The sequence below is a fragment of the Triplophysa rosa genome, linkage group LG1, assembly GCF_024868665.1.
Source record: "Triplophysa rosa linkage group LG1, Trosa_1v2, whole genome shotgun sequence".
NCBI classification, from domain to species: Eukaryota; Metazoa; Chordata; class Actinopteri; order Cypriniformes; family Nemacheilidae; genus Triplophysa; species Triplophysa rosa.
The window spans coordinates 18993997-19009246 of NC_079890.1; the positions used below are offsets into that span (position 1 = coordinate 18993997).

At 37.5% G+C, this 15250-nt stretch overlaps 1 protein-coding gene across 6 annotated transcripts in view; it reads right to left on the bottom strand.

The window, feature by feature from the left end:
• pias1a (protein inhibitor of activated STAT, 1a) overlaps positions 1-15250 on the bottom strand; it is a 43729-nt gene that overhangs the window by 3948 nt on the left and 24531 nt on the right. For all 6 annotated transcript variants that reach the window (XM_057331731.1, XM_057331763.1, XM_057331740.1 and 3 more), the window contains 8 exons: positions 6992-7076; positions 6798-6845; positions 6565-6655; positions 5540-5674; positions 2971-3076; positions 2223-2296; positions 1061-1221; positions 512-642 (listed from right to left, as the gene is read on the bottom strand). In XM_057331731.1, coding sequence (XP_057187714.1) covers positions 512-642; positions 1061-1221; positions 2223-2296; positions 2971-3076; positions 5540-5674; positions 6565-6655; positions 6798-6845; positions 6992-7076 — 831 coding nt within the window. The remainder of the gene's footprint in view (positions 1-511; positions 643-1060; positions 1222-2222; positions 2297-2970; positions 3077-5539; positions 5675-6564; positions 6656-6797; positions 6846-6991; positions 7077-15250) is intronic.

A 15250-nucleotide genomic window follows, 5' to 3' on the forward strand; every position in this document is an offset into this window, starting at 1 on the left:
ATAACTCCCCTTTCCCCTGGTATTAATATCCTTCTTAAAGTGATAGTTCACCCAAAAATGAAAATTCTGTCATCATTTACTCAGCCTCTTATCATTTCAAACCTGTATGACTTTATTTCTTTCGCAGAACACAAAAGATGATGTTTTGAAGAATGTTGTTAACTGAACAACGGCGGTACCCATTCACTTCTATTGTACAGACTCAAAACCAATGCAAGTCAATGGGTAACGCTGTTGTTCGGTTACCAACATTCTTCAAAATATCTTCTTTTGTGTTCTACCGAAAGAAATAAAGTCATACAGGTTTGAAATGACAAGAGGGTGAGTAAATGATGACAGAATTTTCATTTTGGGGTGAACTGTCCCTTTAAGTGATTTTGATAAGGCATAGATAGAACAGGGCCCAAAAAACAAACAAAACAATTAGGGATTTCTTTTGACTGATTCACAACAATATATCAAACAGTTTCTCAATGATATGTAGAGATAGTCAGCAGTAAATTAAAATTACCATCAATGCCATTGTATGATGCAGACACCTCCTGCACTTCCTTTTTCGACCTCATGGGGGCCCAGCTGCCATCCTCCTTGAACTGAATTTCATCACAATCTAAACAGCTGTTCAGAATCTCCATAAACAACCTGAAGAACACAGGAGTGCAGGGATAGAAAATGGGTCCAAACAGATGAAAAAGCAAAAGGAGGAGGGAGAGAGAAAAAATTGTATTAAAAAGGATTCTAGTCACTGATACATAATTGGATAATTTCATGCAAATGTCAAACTAATAATGAAAACTGTATATTTAGTTAGTTAATATTTGCTTTTCGATATCAAGGAAAAAGAACTTTATGTCGTACCTAATATAATCAATAAACCATTTTCCGAAAGAATACTGACCAAAACGCACCACTAATTTGTAATAAGAAACTGCCACAATAACCTGTACTGGTTATATTTATCAGTCACTGTGTTATAAATCAGTATACAGTTAAAAACAGAATATGGTAATAAAGTGAATTTGTAGTTTGTTTGACTGTGTTGCATTCGTGTTACACATACCCATCAATGATGAGGTGTTCATATGGTGCTTTTTTGTCACAAACAGGACAAACCCATGTGGGTTTCTTTTCATTCATCTGGATGTAGAGCGTGGCATCGAAACACTGCAAGTGTGAACATGTCAGCGCCCGACACGGAATCATCAGCCGCATCTTCCCCAGCTGTGTAATACAAGCAGAAGTGAAGACAATCATGAGGAAATGATTCACAAGAACTCACTCACACACACACACAGATATATAGGCAAAACGCAAAACACCCTGCATGGAAATTCTTAGCCCCCCCCCCCCCCACACACACACACACACACACGCTTTGGTTGACTATCCCCGTGGGGACAGTCCATAGGCGTAATGTTTTTATACTGTACAAACTGTATATTCTATCCCCTATCCCTAACCCTATCCCTAAACCTAAAGGTCATAGAACACTTTTTGCATTTTTAGATTTGTAAAAAATATTGTTCTGTACAATTTATTAACTTTTTTGCCCATGAGGACCTCAATTTTGGTCCCCACAGTGACACGAGTCCCCATGTGTTGGTGTGCATTCAGGTTTAGGTCCCCACCGGGATATACAAACATGAACACACACACACACACACACACACACACACACACACATGTGTAGACAAAACACATCCCGCATGGAAAAAACCCATGAGTGCACTAGCACACAGATGTGGGTTTGGATACAGACCACAGAATGAAAAGGAACAAGGATAAACCTAGGAAAAAAAACTCATGGCAATATACAAGTGACATTAAACAGTGTAATTGTTTTAGACAGAGAGATGAATCATAGCAAAAACAAAAGTTATAAGAAATTAAACTCCCTGGATATGAATCCTTATGGAGTTTCAAATCATAAACATCGGTCTTCGCTCTTTGTGATCTTTAAAGCAACCACATTAAAGAAATTAAAAGATGCTTTACAGTATAATATTTAACCTTGCAATACTGTATTCAGGTTCTTATGAATTTAGATTTTTGTAAAATGTCTGAATAACACAGTTATTGACACAGTCAACAAAATGCAGATGTAATTGTTTCTATTTCATCAAAGCACCAAACTCAGAACAAAGTACAGACATTCAAAACCATAAATGATAGGATGTACTTGCGTGTGATTGACTGAGTGATCTGATAAATAAGATGCTTACCGGACATAATAATGATACTCTTAAACTGGTGGTCGCTATTTCACTGTCAGGGTCTGCTGTTAACTTTTCCTTTACTGCAGGACATGATCAAAAACACGTTACCACACATGCAACACACTACACACAAAAGACATTCACAACTGTACTGTTAAGACAACTGGAGAAGTGTGGATGAACTGGCTGTGATTCAGTCAAGCTCAATTTCCATGGCTCAGTCCTTCAATACAGCAGCACCCATGTAATTGTCACAATACAATGATCAGGACAAACACCCACTGACATTACAATTCATAGTAAACTAGCAATAATAAAACCTCAGCAACTGTCTAAAACACTAATAATTAACATTAATCATGAGAATAACGTTAGTTTGGCTACGCAGAAGAATTTGGTTGCTCTGCCTCAGGCTGGTTAGCTGTTAGCATGTTTACAAAAGGGGCGTTGGGGAATTCTTTGAGCATTAATAAGCCTCCTTAAACAGTTTATAGCTTGCTGTATAAAATCTAAAAAGTAACATGGAACGATTTAAGGGCAGACTAAAACAAAGAACAATCAGCAGAAAGCCCAACTGAGATGCTGCATATGTCAGTGATTATGAGTCTGATCGATGCTAAAAGAAGTCAGTCACACTGTGGTATATACAGTGGGCTACAAGATGACTAATTCTGATAAGAGCAGCACCGCTAATATACTACTATTAGCACAACTTAGTCCTAATAGATTTAAGAAAATTGTTCTTTTTACTCACTGAGTGCTCTGGAGTGATCTGGGTTTCTGATGCCTTTGGCTCGAAGCCTTTGCAGCAGAACTGTAGATGACAGCTGTTTGACCAGGTACACTGCCATAGAGTAACTCTAAAAAAAACACATTACTACACATTTCATTCTCCAATCCGATACTTAATAGCATACTCATGAAACGCCATGTACATGTGTCAGCAACAGTGGTGTAAAGTATTGGAGTAAATGTACTTAGTTACTTTACTTAAGTATCTTTTTGGCTACTTTGTAGTTGTACTGAGTATTAAAGATATTAGCAACTTTTACTCTCTACTTAACTACATTTTTGAACAAGTATATGTACTCTTTACTCCACTACATTTGTAATGACTAATGCAGTTACACATTACATTTTGCATGACACCTATCTTATAATTAATATTGCCATTTACAGGGCAATGAAGGTACTACAATCTTGTGGATTTTGCTCTAACTTACAAAAACTTGTCAACATGGCTTCTTTATATGAATATGAGTGCAGTATCAGGTAGATGTCAATCGCTGGCGGTTTACACACGGTTAGCCCTTACCCGCTATTTCTACAGTAATATATTGGCAACACTGTTGCCAGCTAGTTACTGTAGGTCACACATCTACAAAAGCTCTTATTTTTAAAACTAACTCTTCCTAAATGTGCTCTAAACATGTTTGCTCAAAATTTGACCATGTGGTGGGACTATTGCCATGAAGTGATGTAAACCAGTAAAAAGAATGTATAGTATTTCAATTTTCAAAAGTGCTCTCACACTATATAGACAAAATATTAACCTATAGAATGAGTCGGACACAGAGAAATGAACAATCCACATATGAATCTCAACAATGGTGACAATCAACTGAACAGCTTCATGCTGCAATGCATGCTGGGTACATAGTACAAAACTCATTCATGATTGTTTGTCACCATTGATGAGGTTTGTATGTCAAGTGTCTAACTGTGTCTCAATTGCAAAGAAAGATTTTCTGACAGAGATCTTTCCATTATAACATGTAATCACTTTACCAAACATATCTTAATAAATCTTAAATGCTATATTATTATTATTTAATGATTGAATTCTTTCAGATGTATCTTCAGTTACTAAGCAAACATAAAGTTGCGGTTCCTGTAAAGTCCCTTTCAGTGTTATTGTATAAGTGTACATTTTAAAGCTACAAGAAAGTCAAAGAGTCCAACCAAAGCAAACACTGATCGCCATAATGGTGACTTAAAACATAATTGAACCACTATGAACTCGAGTTAAATCTCAATAAGATCTTACACAGATGACAGAAATAAAGTGAAAGTGGTGTCTGTAATATGTGAAGATGTTATTGATGTTTGTGTTTAATTCTCCTCTGGTGAAATCTTGACAGATTTATTGTGTTCATCTGTTATTTACACTTGTTCATCTAAGACTGTGTGACTTAAGTGCGTTAATAGATTCTTTATTAATGTATCTTCAAACAGCCATTGCAGTAGTTTACTGTAAAACACCTACAGTAACTAGCAGGCAACAGTGTTGCCAATATATTACTGTAGAAATGGCAGGTAAGGGCTAACAGTGTATGTGAAATGAGGACATGACTGCAGCTGGCGATGAGGCCCAAACCAGCATGTCCAGTGCAAAAAGGCTTTGACTTTTTAATTCTACTTAACATTATTTTATTTATCTGTTATATTGAAGAGACCTTTTTGAAGGACTTTGGTTTACTTATGAGCACTTGAGCTTAAATGAGACTTAGGGTGTTTGTAATGACGTAGGTTATGGTGTCGACCATGATTTGTTGCAATTTTGAGGTGTTCAGTCTTATTATGATTTAAGAAAATAAATGCGATTGCTCACCTCACAAATCAACTGTTTCTAGTTTTTCACTGATGTGTCTCTTAAGTGTTGAGGACTAGTGCTGCTTTGAGCCTACATTCAGTATGAGTAAAATACTCAAGTACTGTTCAAATCAGATACTCGAAGACTTTTACTCAAGTCGTTTTGAAATTGGTGACTTGTAACTTGTAATGGAGTAATTTTCACTGCAAGGTATCTGTACTTTTACTTAAGTATGGTTTTCAGGTACTCTTTACACCTCTGGTCAGCAATAGATATGTTATAGATGTTGTCTAGTTCATTACCATCTGATATTCAGTATGGTATGTTGGTGCATTAACCATAGATTCACAATGACAGGTTATTGTAGTACTCCAGTTTCCAAAATAAAGAGTCCAATTCAAAATTCTCTACCAAACAAGAGTAAAAAATGTAGGGAATTTCCACAGACAATGCAGACTACTTTTGGCATGCTTAGACTTTCTTATGATAAGAAATGTTAAATGTAATTGCAGTGATGTTTTATAAGTGAGAAAACAAGTTAGAAATACATGGACTGGAGAAATATATACCCATTCTTTCTGCTTAGCCTTTTCTCACACATAAACAACAGCAGGTGTTTAACTGTCTAGTAGATAAGATCATTCATTGGTCACAAATGTATTTCCTGCACATATCAAAAGCAAATTAATTCTTAATTATCTCAATTAATTTAATTAAGTTTTTGCCCTACCCGTCCAATTTCGGAGGTCCAGGACACTACAATGGTGTTGCCGACTGTTGTGACCAGTCTGACCAGTGAGGTAAAGTTGATGGGTCTGCTGGGCCTCTTTGGTTCCACGCCATTTTTGGTAGGAGGGAGATATCCCTGATGAGAAACAATAGGAACAGTCCATAAAAATGCAGCCCACCAAAATATTTGAAGGAATACTAAAACATGCAGATTTTTTAAAGGTCCGTATAGTACCATGAATTATAAAAAATCACAAGGTCAAGGATTTCATTATTCATAAAGTAACTTTAATATTTGGCAGGTGCCAATGATGTGGCAAATTTAGCAGTCTTTTTAGAGAACAACAAATAAATAAAAGATGGTGCAGCTATATTGGATGAGATATTGATTTAGAAACAAACAGGCGTTATGTTATTAAGCATATGCAGTATGCATAAACGTTTCACAGTTGGCAAATGTTTCAAATGTATGTACTGTAACAAGATAAACACCTTTTAAACAGCGTCTTGGGTTAACACTAATTTCACACGTGTGATGGCGGGGCATTAAAAAAAAAAAATACAGTATATACAAAACTGTAATCATTTAATATTTGCTTCCAGTACGTGTCTTTAATGCAACACGCCTAAATAATCTGCATCTAAATAATGTTTCACAGAAACGGTCAAAAATGTCACGGTTCTCGGGTAAGGTGAGACAAGGAGAGAGGACCCAGACGCAGACAGTGGGTAAGGGGTTAAACAAAGCTTTTTAATAAATAATAAAACACACAAAACAAAAACGTTGTTAAGTGTTAAAAACACAATAAAGACTTTTGTGACTTAAGATTTTAATAAATAGAATGGTACTTTCAAAACAGAAAAATATTATTGTTTGCTTGTTAATTGTGCACGTTGAGTAGTGTTCCATAAAAAGAACAAGGATTTTCAGTGATTAATTTTGCATCCCCATTTCATATGTCCACCACATGCTACTGTATTATGAGTCTCAGTGATAAACAGATGCACAGATATAGCTGTACTTACTGGGAGATTACATGGTTTTCCGTTGACTTTAACACAAAGATTAGGGGGAAAGTGGTCCTCCTGGGGGCAGCTTGTCTCTGATAGACAAAACCTGTGCATATTTAAAACATATTTAAAACATCAAGTTAGGAGGCTACTTCTCTTCAGCCCTTCATCTTCCTTTATTTATGGAATATTCAAAACTTGTTAGTGAATAATTTGTCTCACAGTGTATTGGAACATGAATATCTTACCGTAACTGTACTTGCACTGTAAAGTCACATTTGGTCCCCGATATGTCCCTGCAAAACAGATAAAGCAAAAAAAACTTTTAGATAACACATGAGCTTTCCTTAACAGCACACAAGCAGTGTCTTAATGGAACTCCTATTTTATCTCCAATATGCTTTGCTACAAGAAGAAAATATTACAAAATAAACTGACTCACATCGAGCTGCTGACTTGTTGGACCTGCTGTGGCGTCAATGCAAAGGCAAAACACGTTTCCTGAAACCTCTGGTTGTTATCTGAAGCTGCGGAGACAGAGAAAGCAAACTTTAGGTAAAACTGACTTTTACAGCCCACAGTACCACACAAATACATATTCAAAACTAAGCATACGTGGCTCAGAGGGAAGTGATCATTTCATATGATGCTCTTGGGTGATAAAAAGCTCAAAACATTTTAAATATGCAAACCATGTCTTAATCACACATTTTTAAAGTAAGGTTTTCCAGCATTCTTACTAGGTAAGCACATTTCTTATCCACATAATTGCATCCATACGTGAGAAGATAACAGTCGTTTTCCCCACTCTGATCCATGTCCAGCTTAGATAACATCAATATTCATAGAAAACTCACATTTATGGGAAGATTATCTCAAGCGCTCAGTTCATTTTGTCACTGAAAGGAGACGCTCATGCTACTTTTCATAAAGTTTCTAGGGTTCCGAGGCAATAAACAATGCTTCAGTAACTGGTGTAGTTGCAGACGGCTATCTGGAACAGTTGCCTCAACAGTCATGACGTACTGTATGTTTAAAAACTACAGATTATGTGCGCACTGTAACTGACTGAAAACATGTGACATTACTACCAGATTCAGCCTGCAACACATCATTCAAAACTGTCCTTTTAAAGGGATAGTTCACCTAAAAATGAAAATTCTGTCATCATTTACTCACCCTCAGGTTGTTCCAAACTTGTGTAAATTTTGTTTATCTGCTGAACACAAAGTAATATATTTGGAAGAATGTTTGTAACTGGGGCACTATTGACTTCCCTAGTAGGGAAACAAACTACTATGGTAGACAATAGTGCCCCTGAACTGTTTAGATTTTTCACATTCTTCAAATATTTTTCTTTGTGTTCAACAGAACAAAGAATTTTAGTTTTAGAACAACTTAAGTAAATAATGACAGAATTTTCATTTTTGGGTGGAGTATCCCTTTAATAACACGCAGTTGTTGATTTCCAGTAAGATTGTTACAGCTGACTGCAAATCGCAATGCCAGACCAGGATCTGCCTAAAATAAGAAGCGAGGCCAACCTTCAAGTGTATTTATAGCTTTTGCATCAAATATATTCTGTCCTGAAATGCACTGGTAACTGAGTCTACTATATCAAAAGGCAAAACGCAATAAAACAACCACGATTGGTTTCACTAAACACTGGCACTGGCTTATGCACTTTCATTTGTTAAGGTTTAATGACACTGATGACATTTTTAAGGAAAAACTCATTTAGGCAAACTGAGACCAATGCGAAGCATACTTGTCCATTTATATAACATGTGTACTCTTTAAAGGAGCAATATGGGATTTTTAGGAGAAATGCAAAATAATATACATAACTATGTCTTCAGAGGTTTATATAAAGACCTTACGTAATGAACCATTATGTTTGTATTACCTTAGATTTCAATCATGCAAATCTCAAGTCAGTGCTTCCTAAATTTCATCAGTATGTGGACTTCGCAACGAGAGTGGAAAACACGATGGATCTCGTTTACAAAAACATTCCTGCCCCCACCTCGGCTCCTCGGACCACATCTCTGTTATGCAAAGAGATGTGGTTGACTTCAGGATCAGTGATCACTCTCCGCTGTACATCAAAGGCTCCTTAGTGGAGATCGTAAAGAGCACCAAATTCCTTGGTGTCCACCTGGCGGAGAACCTCACCTAGTCCCGCAACACCAGCTCCATAACCAACGTTGTTTCGTTTCACTGTGTACTGCACTGTATATTGTTGAAATGACAATAAAAGCCACTTGAACTTGAATAAGCTATTTCTATCTACATACAGAGTGCGCCTACATACATTGAAATCACCATGTTGCGCCGCCATGTTTTGTACATTAGCCCTAAACGAACAAACAGCTCTACAAAGCGCATGTCCTCTTCCTCTCCCTCTACCCTGCAGTACGTAGTCCGGTTGTCCCTGACTTTTCAAAGGGGGGAAAAATTGAATTGTATATTCAAGCAGCACACTGGTTCCAGATAACCAATGACGCTAATATTACAACACCAACATATCTTGGTTCAAACAAACAGAAAAACCAATGTTCCTCACATACTGATCCGAATCAAAGCAACCTCCTCGGGGGTGATTTTTAGACGATCTTTCTCTCCAATGTCTCTCGAAAGTATCTCCATAGATATCTGTGAGTATCTCTGCTAAAAGCCTTAGTAACGTTACCACGGGTCTGCGTCTCTGCTGGAAAGTCTTTATAATATTAACGCAGGTCCTTGCTCCTGCCTGACCTTTATCCTTCTTTTTAAACTTAAAATCCACAGACACTTTATTTTATGTAATAAATAAGACATCACTCTTTCTACAGTCTTTCTAATGCCTGCATGATCTCTTCCCTGCATCAACATGAGAAAACGCGCCGTCTCAGCCGTCGACATCTTTTTGTACTGTGGTGGGCACCGTCGTGTTTCGAAAGGGAGGGGTGAGCAGACGTGAGCGGAGGACTGAGAGATTGGTTGCAATTCTCAAACTCACCGCTAGTTGCCACTATAAATCCCACTCTAGATCTTTAAAGGTCCAGTGTGGGATTTTTAGAGGATCTATTGACAGAAATACATGACATAATGAAGAGTTATGTTTTTTTTACCTCAGAATTAGCTATTTATATCTACATACACCACGGTCCCCTTACAAGGACATCATGTTGTTTCTACAGTAGCCCTAAATGGACAAACTGCTCTACAGAGCGTGTCTCGCCTTCGGCAAAGAAGCAAAAACGTGACGATATCTTAGTTCTGTGTCAGCCACTGTAATGCTTCGAAAGGGAGGGGTGAAGTGAGCCGTTGGTTGCAATTCTCAAACCCGACAGCTAGATGCCGCTACATTTAATACACTGGACCTTTAAATATAGATAAAGAACTGGCTCAGAAATCTTAATATTATCTTAAATATCATCCACACACACCCAACAGAGCCACATATTTCCACACCACTAATTAAATGTCTCTGAGTGCAGAGGTTCACATTTTCATGCAATGGAAAACTAACAAGCCGCATACACTCACACTTCATCTCTCTCTTGATCTCTCCTGCTCAAGTGGATTTCATGTAATTTAATCATACCAAGTCTTTCATCAGCTATAACAACAAACAGATGCAAAGCCCAGCTTTTTATTGAAAAAATGTTTTGGTTGCCATGCACAAATATTTGTTTAATATCTATCCTTTCTATTAACCTTTTGGTGTTGTCTGTAATAGGGCTGTGCAAATAATCGAAAATGAATCGTAATCGTCAATTTTGGCCTTCAACAATTACAAAACAAAAATAATTGAGGTAAAACGATTATTGTGCCGCATTCCATTTTGCAAGGATCCTCTTTTTTCTTGTGGTACAAATCCACAGCGCACACCTTTCCTTTACAGTGGTTCAGCTGTGCTATTTCTTTACATTTATTTTTCAGTTGAATTTACATTTTAAAAGCCAAGTTTTTCTTATTTTTCTATGCTGTTTCAAACGTTAGTGAGTAATCGTGTTAAATAATCGGTATCTCAATATTGGCCAAAATAACCGTGATTATGATATTTGTCATAATCTAGCAGCCCTAGTCTGTAATATTAGCATTTTCCTTTGCCGACACTTGCTGCATGTTCTCCCCCTCCTCACTGTGTTGTTCATTCTCAATTCACTTTATTTTCTCCATTACCTTCATCTTTTCCTTTCTTTCACACGTACAATACATCATCCTGAATGACAGGTCTATTGACTTTCCACAGTTTCATCAGCATAAAGCAAAAAAGACAGAAAGAACGTGTGTGTTCCTGTGAACATGAGTGCGGGATCAGTGTGTCTGTGGCAACATTGCAAAGCTAATTCCTTTCCATTTAACTCTGAATATTGACCAGGGCTGAGCTGATGAGAGGCCAAACATGAGCCGCTACATACACGCCTACCCGCTTCTCACACACTGCACCTTCCTCTGGCTCTTTCTGTTCTGCTTTGCTTTTATTCTCTCTTGCTCTCCTGCACCTTCATCAAATATCTCGCTTTCCTTAACATGAAACAGCAGGGGTGCAATTAGACCAGGAGAATCGACTCAACGACACATAATTAGCCTGATCTCCATTCTCACAATCAACACGGGGGAGGTAAGAGAGCAGGAGACAGAGAGAGACATTTACAATCTCAACAGAGAGAGAGAAAAGAAGAAGGGGGGGCAAAAAGAGAAAGACAGAAAATGGTGTTGAGATGGAGAGAAAGAAAGGGAGATTGACAAGGGGAGGCAAGCAGGGGGAAAAGAGAGAGACAGGAGGCGAAAGCATGAGAGAGAGAGAGAGAGAGAGAGAGAGAGAGAGAGAGAGAGAGAGAGTGAAGAGAGAGAGAGAGAGAGAGAGAGAGTGAAGAGAGAGAGAGAGTGAAGAGAGAGAGAGTGAAGAGAGAGAGAGAGAGAGAGAGCACAAGCACAAGTTCCCTCCCCCGTGTCGGCTCTAAAAATAGCACAGCAGTCTTTATCATCTGATTTGCTCCAACAGTTGGATGCAAAGTGGACGTGAAGGTCTGTGTGTGTTTCTAACTAGCTACAAACCTGCCTCTTCATCTCTTTGCACCTAATTAACACAAGCACAAATTGCCCTCTGTAGCCGTGTACGGAGATAAAAGAACGTGCCGTTGTCTATTTTGAAAGTATGCTATTATTAAGTAAAGACAAACGCACACAAGAAAATCATTACATTTATTCTGTCCTGTTATATATATACATGTACAACAAAAAGGGTAACATATCCTAACAAAATCATTCATATTTTCTCATTTTTAAGGTAATTTTTGGCTAAATAAGCTTTTTTGGGTCTTTTTACATTTTGTTTTCATCTTAAAGGTGCGGTGTGTAATTTTTAGTGGCATCTAGCGGTGAGGTTGCAAATTGCAACCAACGGCTCACAATTTCAAAGCACTACAAAGGCCAAGAGAGGATTAAGCCGAGAGAGGATTAAGATGTCGTCATGTTTTGCTTCTAAATGTCAATTATGGAGAAAACAGTGGATTGCTAGAGCAATTCATATGCCTGTGTTTATTTTGTAGTTGATATAAAATGTATCTACTGTATGTATCTGCTGTAAATGGGTACTCCTACCCAGTAGTCACGCAGCCCATGTTTTTAGTCTTTAGATGTTAAAGATACCAAATGGCAGCAAGTAGATTGTTTACATGCTCAATCGAACGGATAAAGTTGATTGTATGGTGGTGTACTCTCCTGTCAACTCTGTCACTGTTCTATAAAAATAAAGGCAAAAAAGCCCCCCAAAAATCTTTAAAAATAAATAAGACTGTGACAGCCAGGATTTTTTTTTTTACAACTACAACTGTGAAATATCATACCCAAACATTCTTCATACAGTGGACTATTATTAAAACTTTGGGACTAAAACTAAAAATTGGGACCAAATTATTCAGACACTTTGACCTGACCATGTTTTGCGTAAGTGTTTTTTTTTTTTATTGCTAATTCGACCTTTTTACACCACAGAGTCAGACTGAACAAAAGTAAGCAACATATTGCTTATTTTTCCTATGTTCTAAATAGGGCTGGGCAAGTTATCGTGTTATTGTCGTGGTAATGCATTAATTAATTAACGCCCACAATTATTTTATCGTGCATTAACACGTGCATTAATTATTTTATTTTGTAACTCCATTGCTCACTGGCTCTGAAATGTATAGACAAACCATGGGTCACAGAAGGGGTGGGTTGTTGATCGGTACTGGCTTGGGATGGGCGTGACCACACGTCTCAACCAATGAGAGCATTTGGGGTTGGCCTAAGACTGCTGAAGCGCGCACATGAACTGAATGGAAAGGTACCGAACTCTTACATGCACATTTCGTTATAAATCTCTTCCAGACGGCGGAGTTGATAGAACAAACCACTCCATTTCATCTCCCCTCCTTCAGCCATGTGCTTATCTATCAGTGCCCTCGCCCCATAAAGACATAATATGCACGGGTGTAAGATGCTTATTTAATGCAATTGATGATAAACCGGAAGGAAATAAATAGCCTGCAGAATAGAGGGTATGCATTGACGTCACTTTCCCACGTGAACACGCCGGGACACGCTCCCTTGAGTGGTAAAACTCAACACTACATTTAGTGTCGTTTAATCGATATATTCTCTTCTGTCTTGTCAGTCTATGGTGCACGTTAACGAGAGTACTTCGACGCATGCGCATTCGGTTTGTGCACCGAACGCCGCATAACAGAGGAGAATTTATCGATTACACTCGTTATTTTGGTTTGTTTGTGTGTGTAACGGCCCAGAAAGAAAAGCTAAAGAAAATGCAGGAACTGGCACCCATAGTTAATTGTCAGGGTACAGTACAGTTTAACTTACAGTAGTAAGGACGCCTGTATGCGCTGTAGCTTTAAACAGCACACACACAGCCCCATTCTAAGCCTCTGTAGATGATTCATCTTAATGAAAACACTGCTCGGGATACTCTAAACCTTACATACACGCCAATAAAAATTCCTTTCAGTCTTTATGCAGAGCACAGAAACAGAGGCACAAAAACAAAAAATAGTTAGACAGAAAGAAGCTGTAACTGCCTTTAGCACTGTATTTTAACTACTATTTAATCTGATATTATGATGACATGCATTCTTAGCTTATTTTGCATTACTGTATGGTCTTATACACATACTGTATGTGTATAAGACATCTGTTTTGAAATTGATCTGACATTCAACGATGGGCTTTAGACTTTAATCACAGGTCTCTCCTCACTGATCTTATTATGTGAATGATCAAAACAAGACATTACCTTTACATGTAGCTCCAGAACCTTCTATACTATTTGTTTTATCAAAGTAGTCTGACTGATGAAATGAGTCATCGTTCTTCTATATCGCAGTGTTTATTCAGAGACTAAGATGCTGTTTGTTCATAACGCACAGCTTATGTTGTGTGGGAGTACATTCATGCTGCTCTGATTCTGCAGCAGCACCTCTGCTAATTAATAAAAGAAAACAGCATCATTTACATGAAGAAAAGGGTCTATGTTATATGCTAAATGCCATTATATTCCAGCATGCCGGCAAGTGATAGAGATAATGACGGATGTATGCAAAGTGGCGAATAATGATGAAAATTATGATAATGTGATTATAACATATTCATTACTTGCTTCCTGTAAGAGGGGAAGGCTCTGCAACTAGTTCATTCAGAGATACATGTTTATGGTATAAAAGCATAGATCATATAAAAATGCAAATTGTGGCATCATTTACTCATTGTCATACCATTTCAAACCTGTGTGACTTTCTTTGGTGTAACACAAAAGATTTGAAGATTTGAAGAACGTCGTCTTGTAAGAAGAAAGAAACAGTTCACATTCTTTAAAATAATCTTTTGCGTTTGGCAAAAGATAAAAAGTCTCATGTGTTTGTATGTAATGGCACGAGGGTGAGTAAAGTCAACATCATTTTCAGTTTTGGGTGAACTATAACTTTAATGCATGAATACTCTACACAAGTTAACCTAATGAAATAGATGAAGAGATTCTATTGCCAAAGAATAAACATAGCACAGGCCTGTGAAACAGATACAGCAATATAAATCAAATATAAAATACATTATCAAGAACAAACAGCACAGAATATAGCCATAGAAAAAGCAATTCATTGAATCAACTTAAGCTACATGTACGTGGCCGAGGTTAGGCGCTCCTGGAATGCAGTCTAAGATTTATAAAGACGTACGCCATTGAATGAAAATTCAAATATGTACACACTGGTCAGACACAGTGTTCAGCTAGAGTGAATGTGTATGTTTATTTAGTTAGTGCTCTTAACAGTTAGATACAAAGTGTTAACTTCAGTTCATATTCACGTTTCCAGCATTATCAACTCTTACTATCTGAACTGCAATTCATAGTATTGAAAGCAAGGTGAATAAAGGTCAACACGTTCCATGTAAGCACTGCTCTGGATTCTGCCGACTGTACTGCATATTACATTTCTCATGTGAAATGCAAAATCTTTATGACTGTAAAACAAACTGTGAAATCAGTGGTGTGTGATCCAAGCACCTTATGTCAACTAATGCCAATAAAAGCAATGAATCCACACTCAAACAATGGCAAGAATTTCTCATACAACATCTACTGGCAAAATCAAGTATGGCTATTAAAAAACAAACAAAAGGGCAAAGCATTATTAGAGTGAACATTATGTTCTCCAAC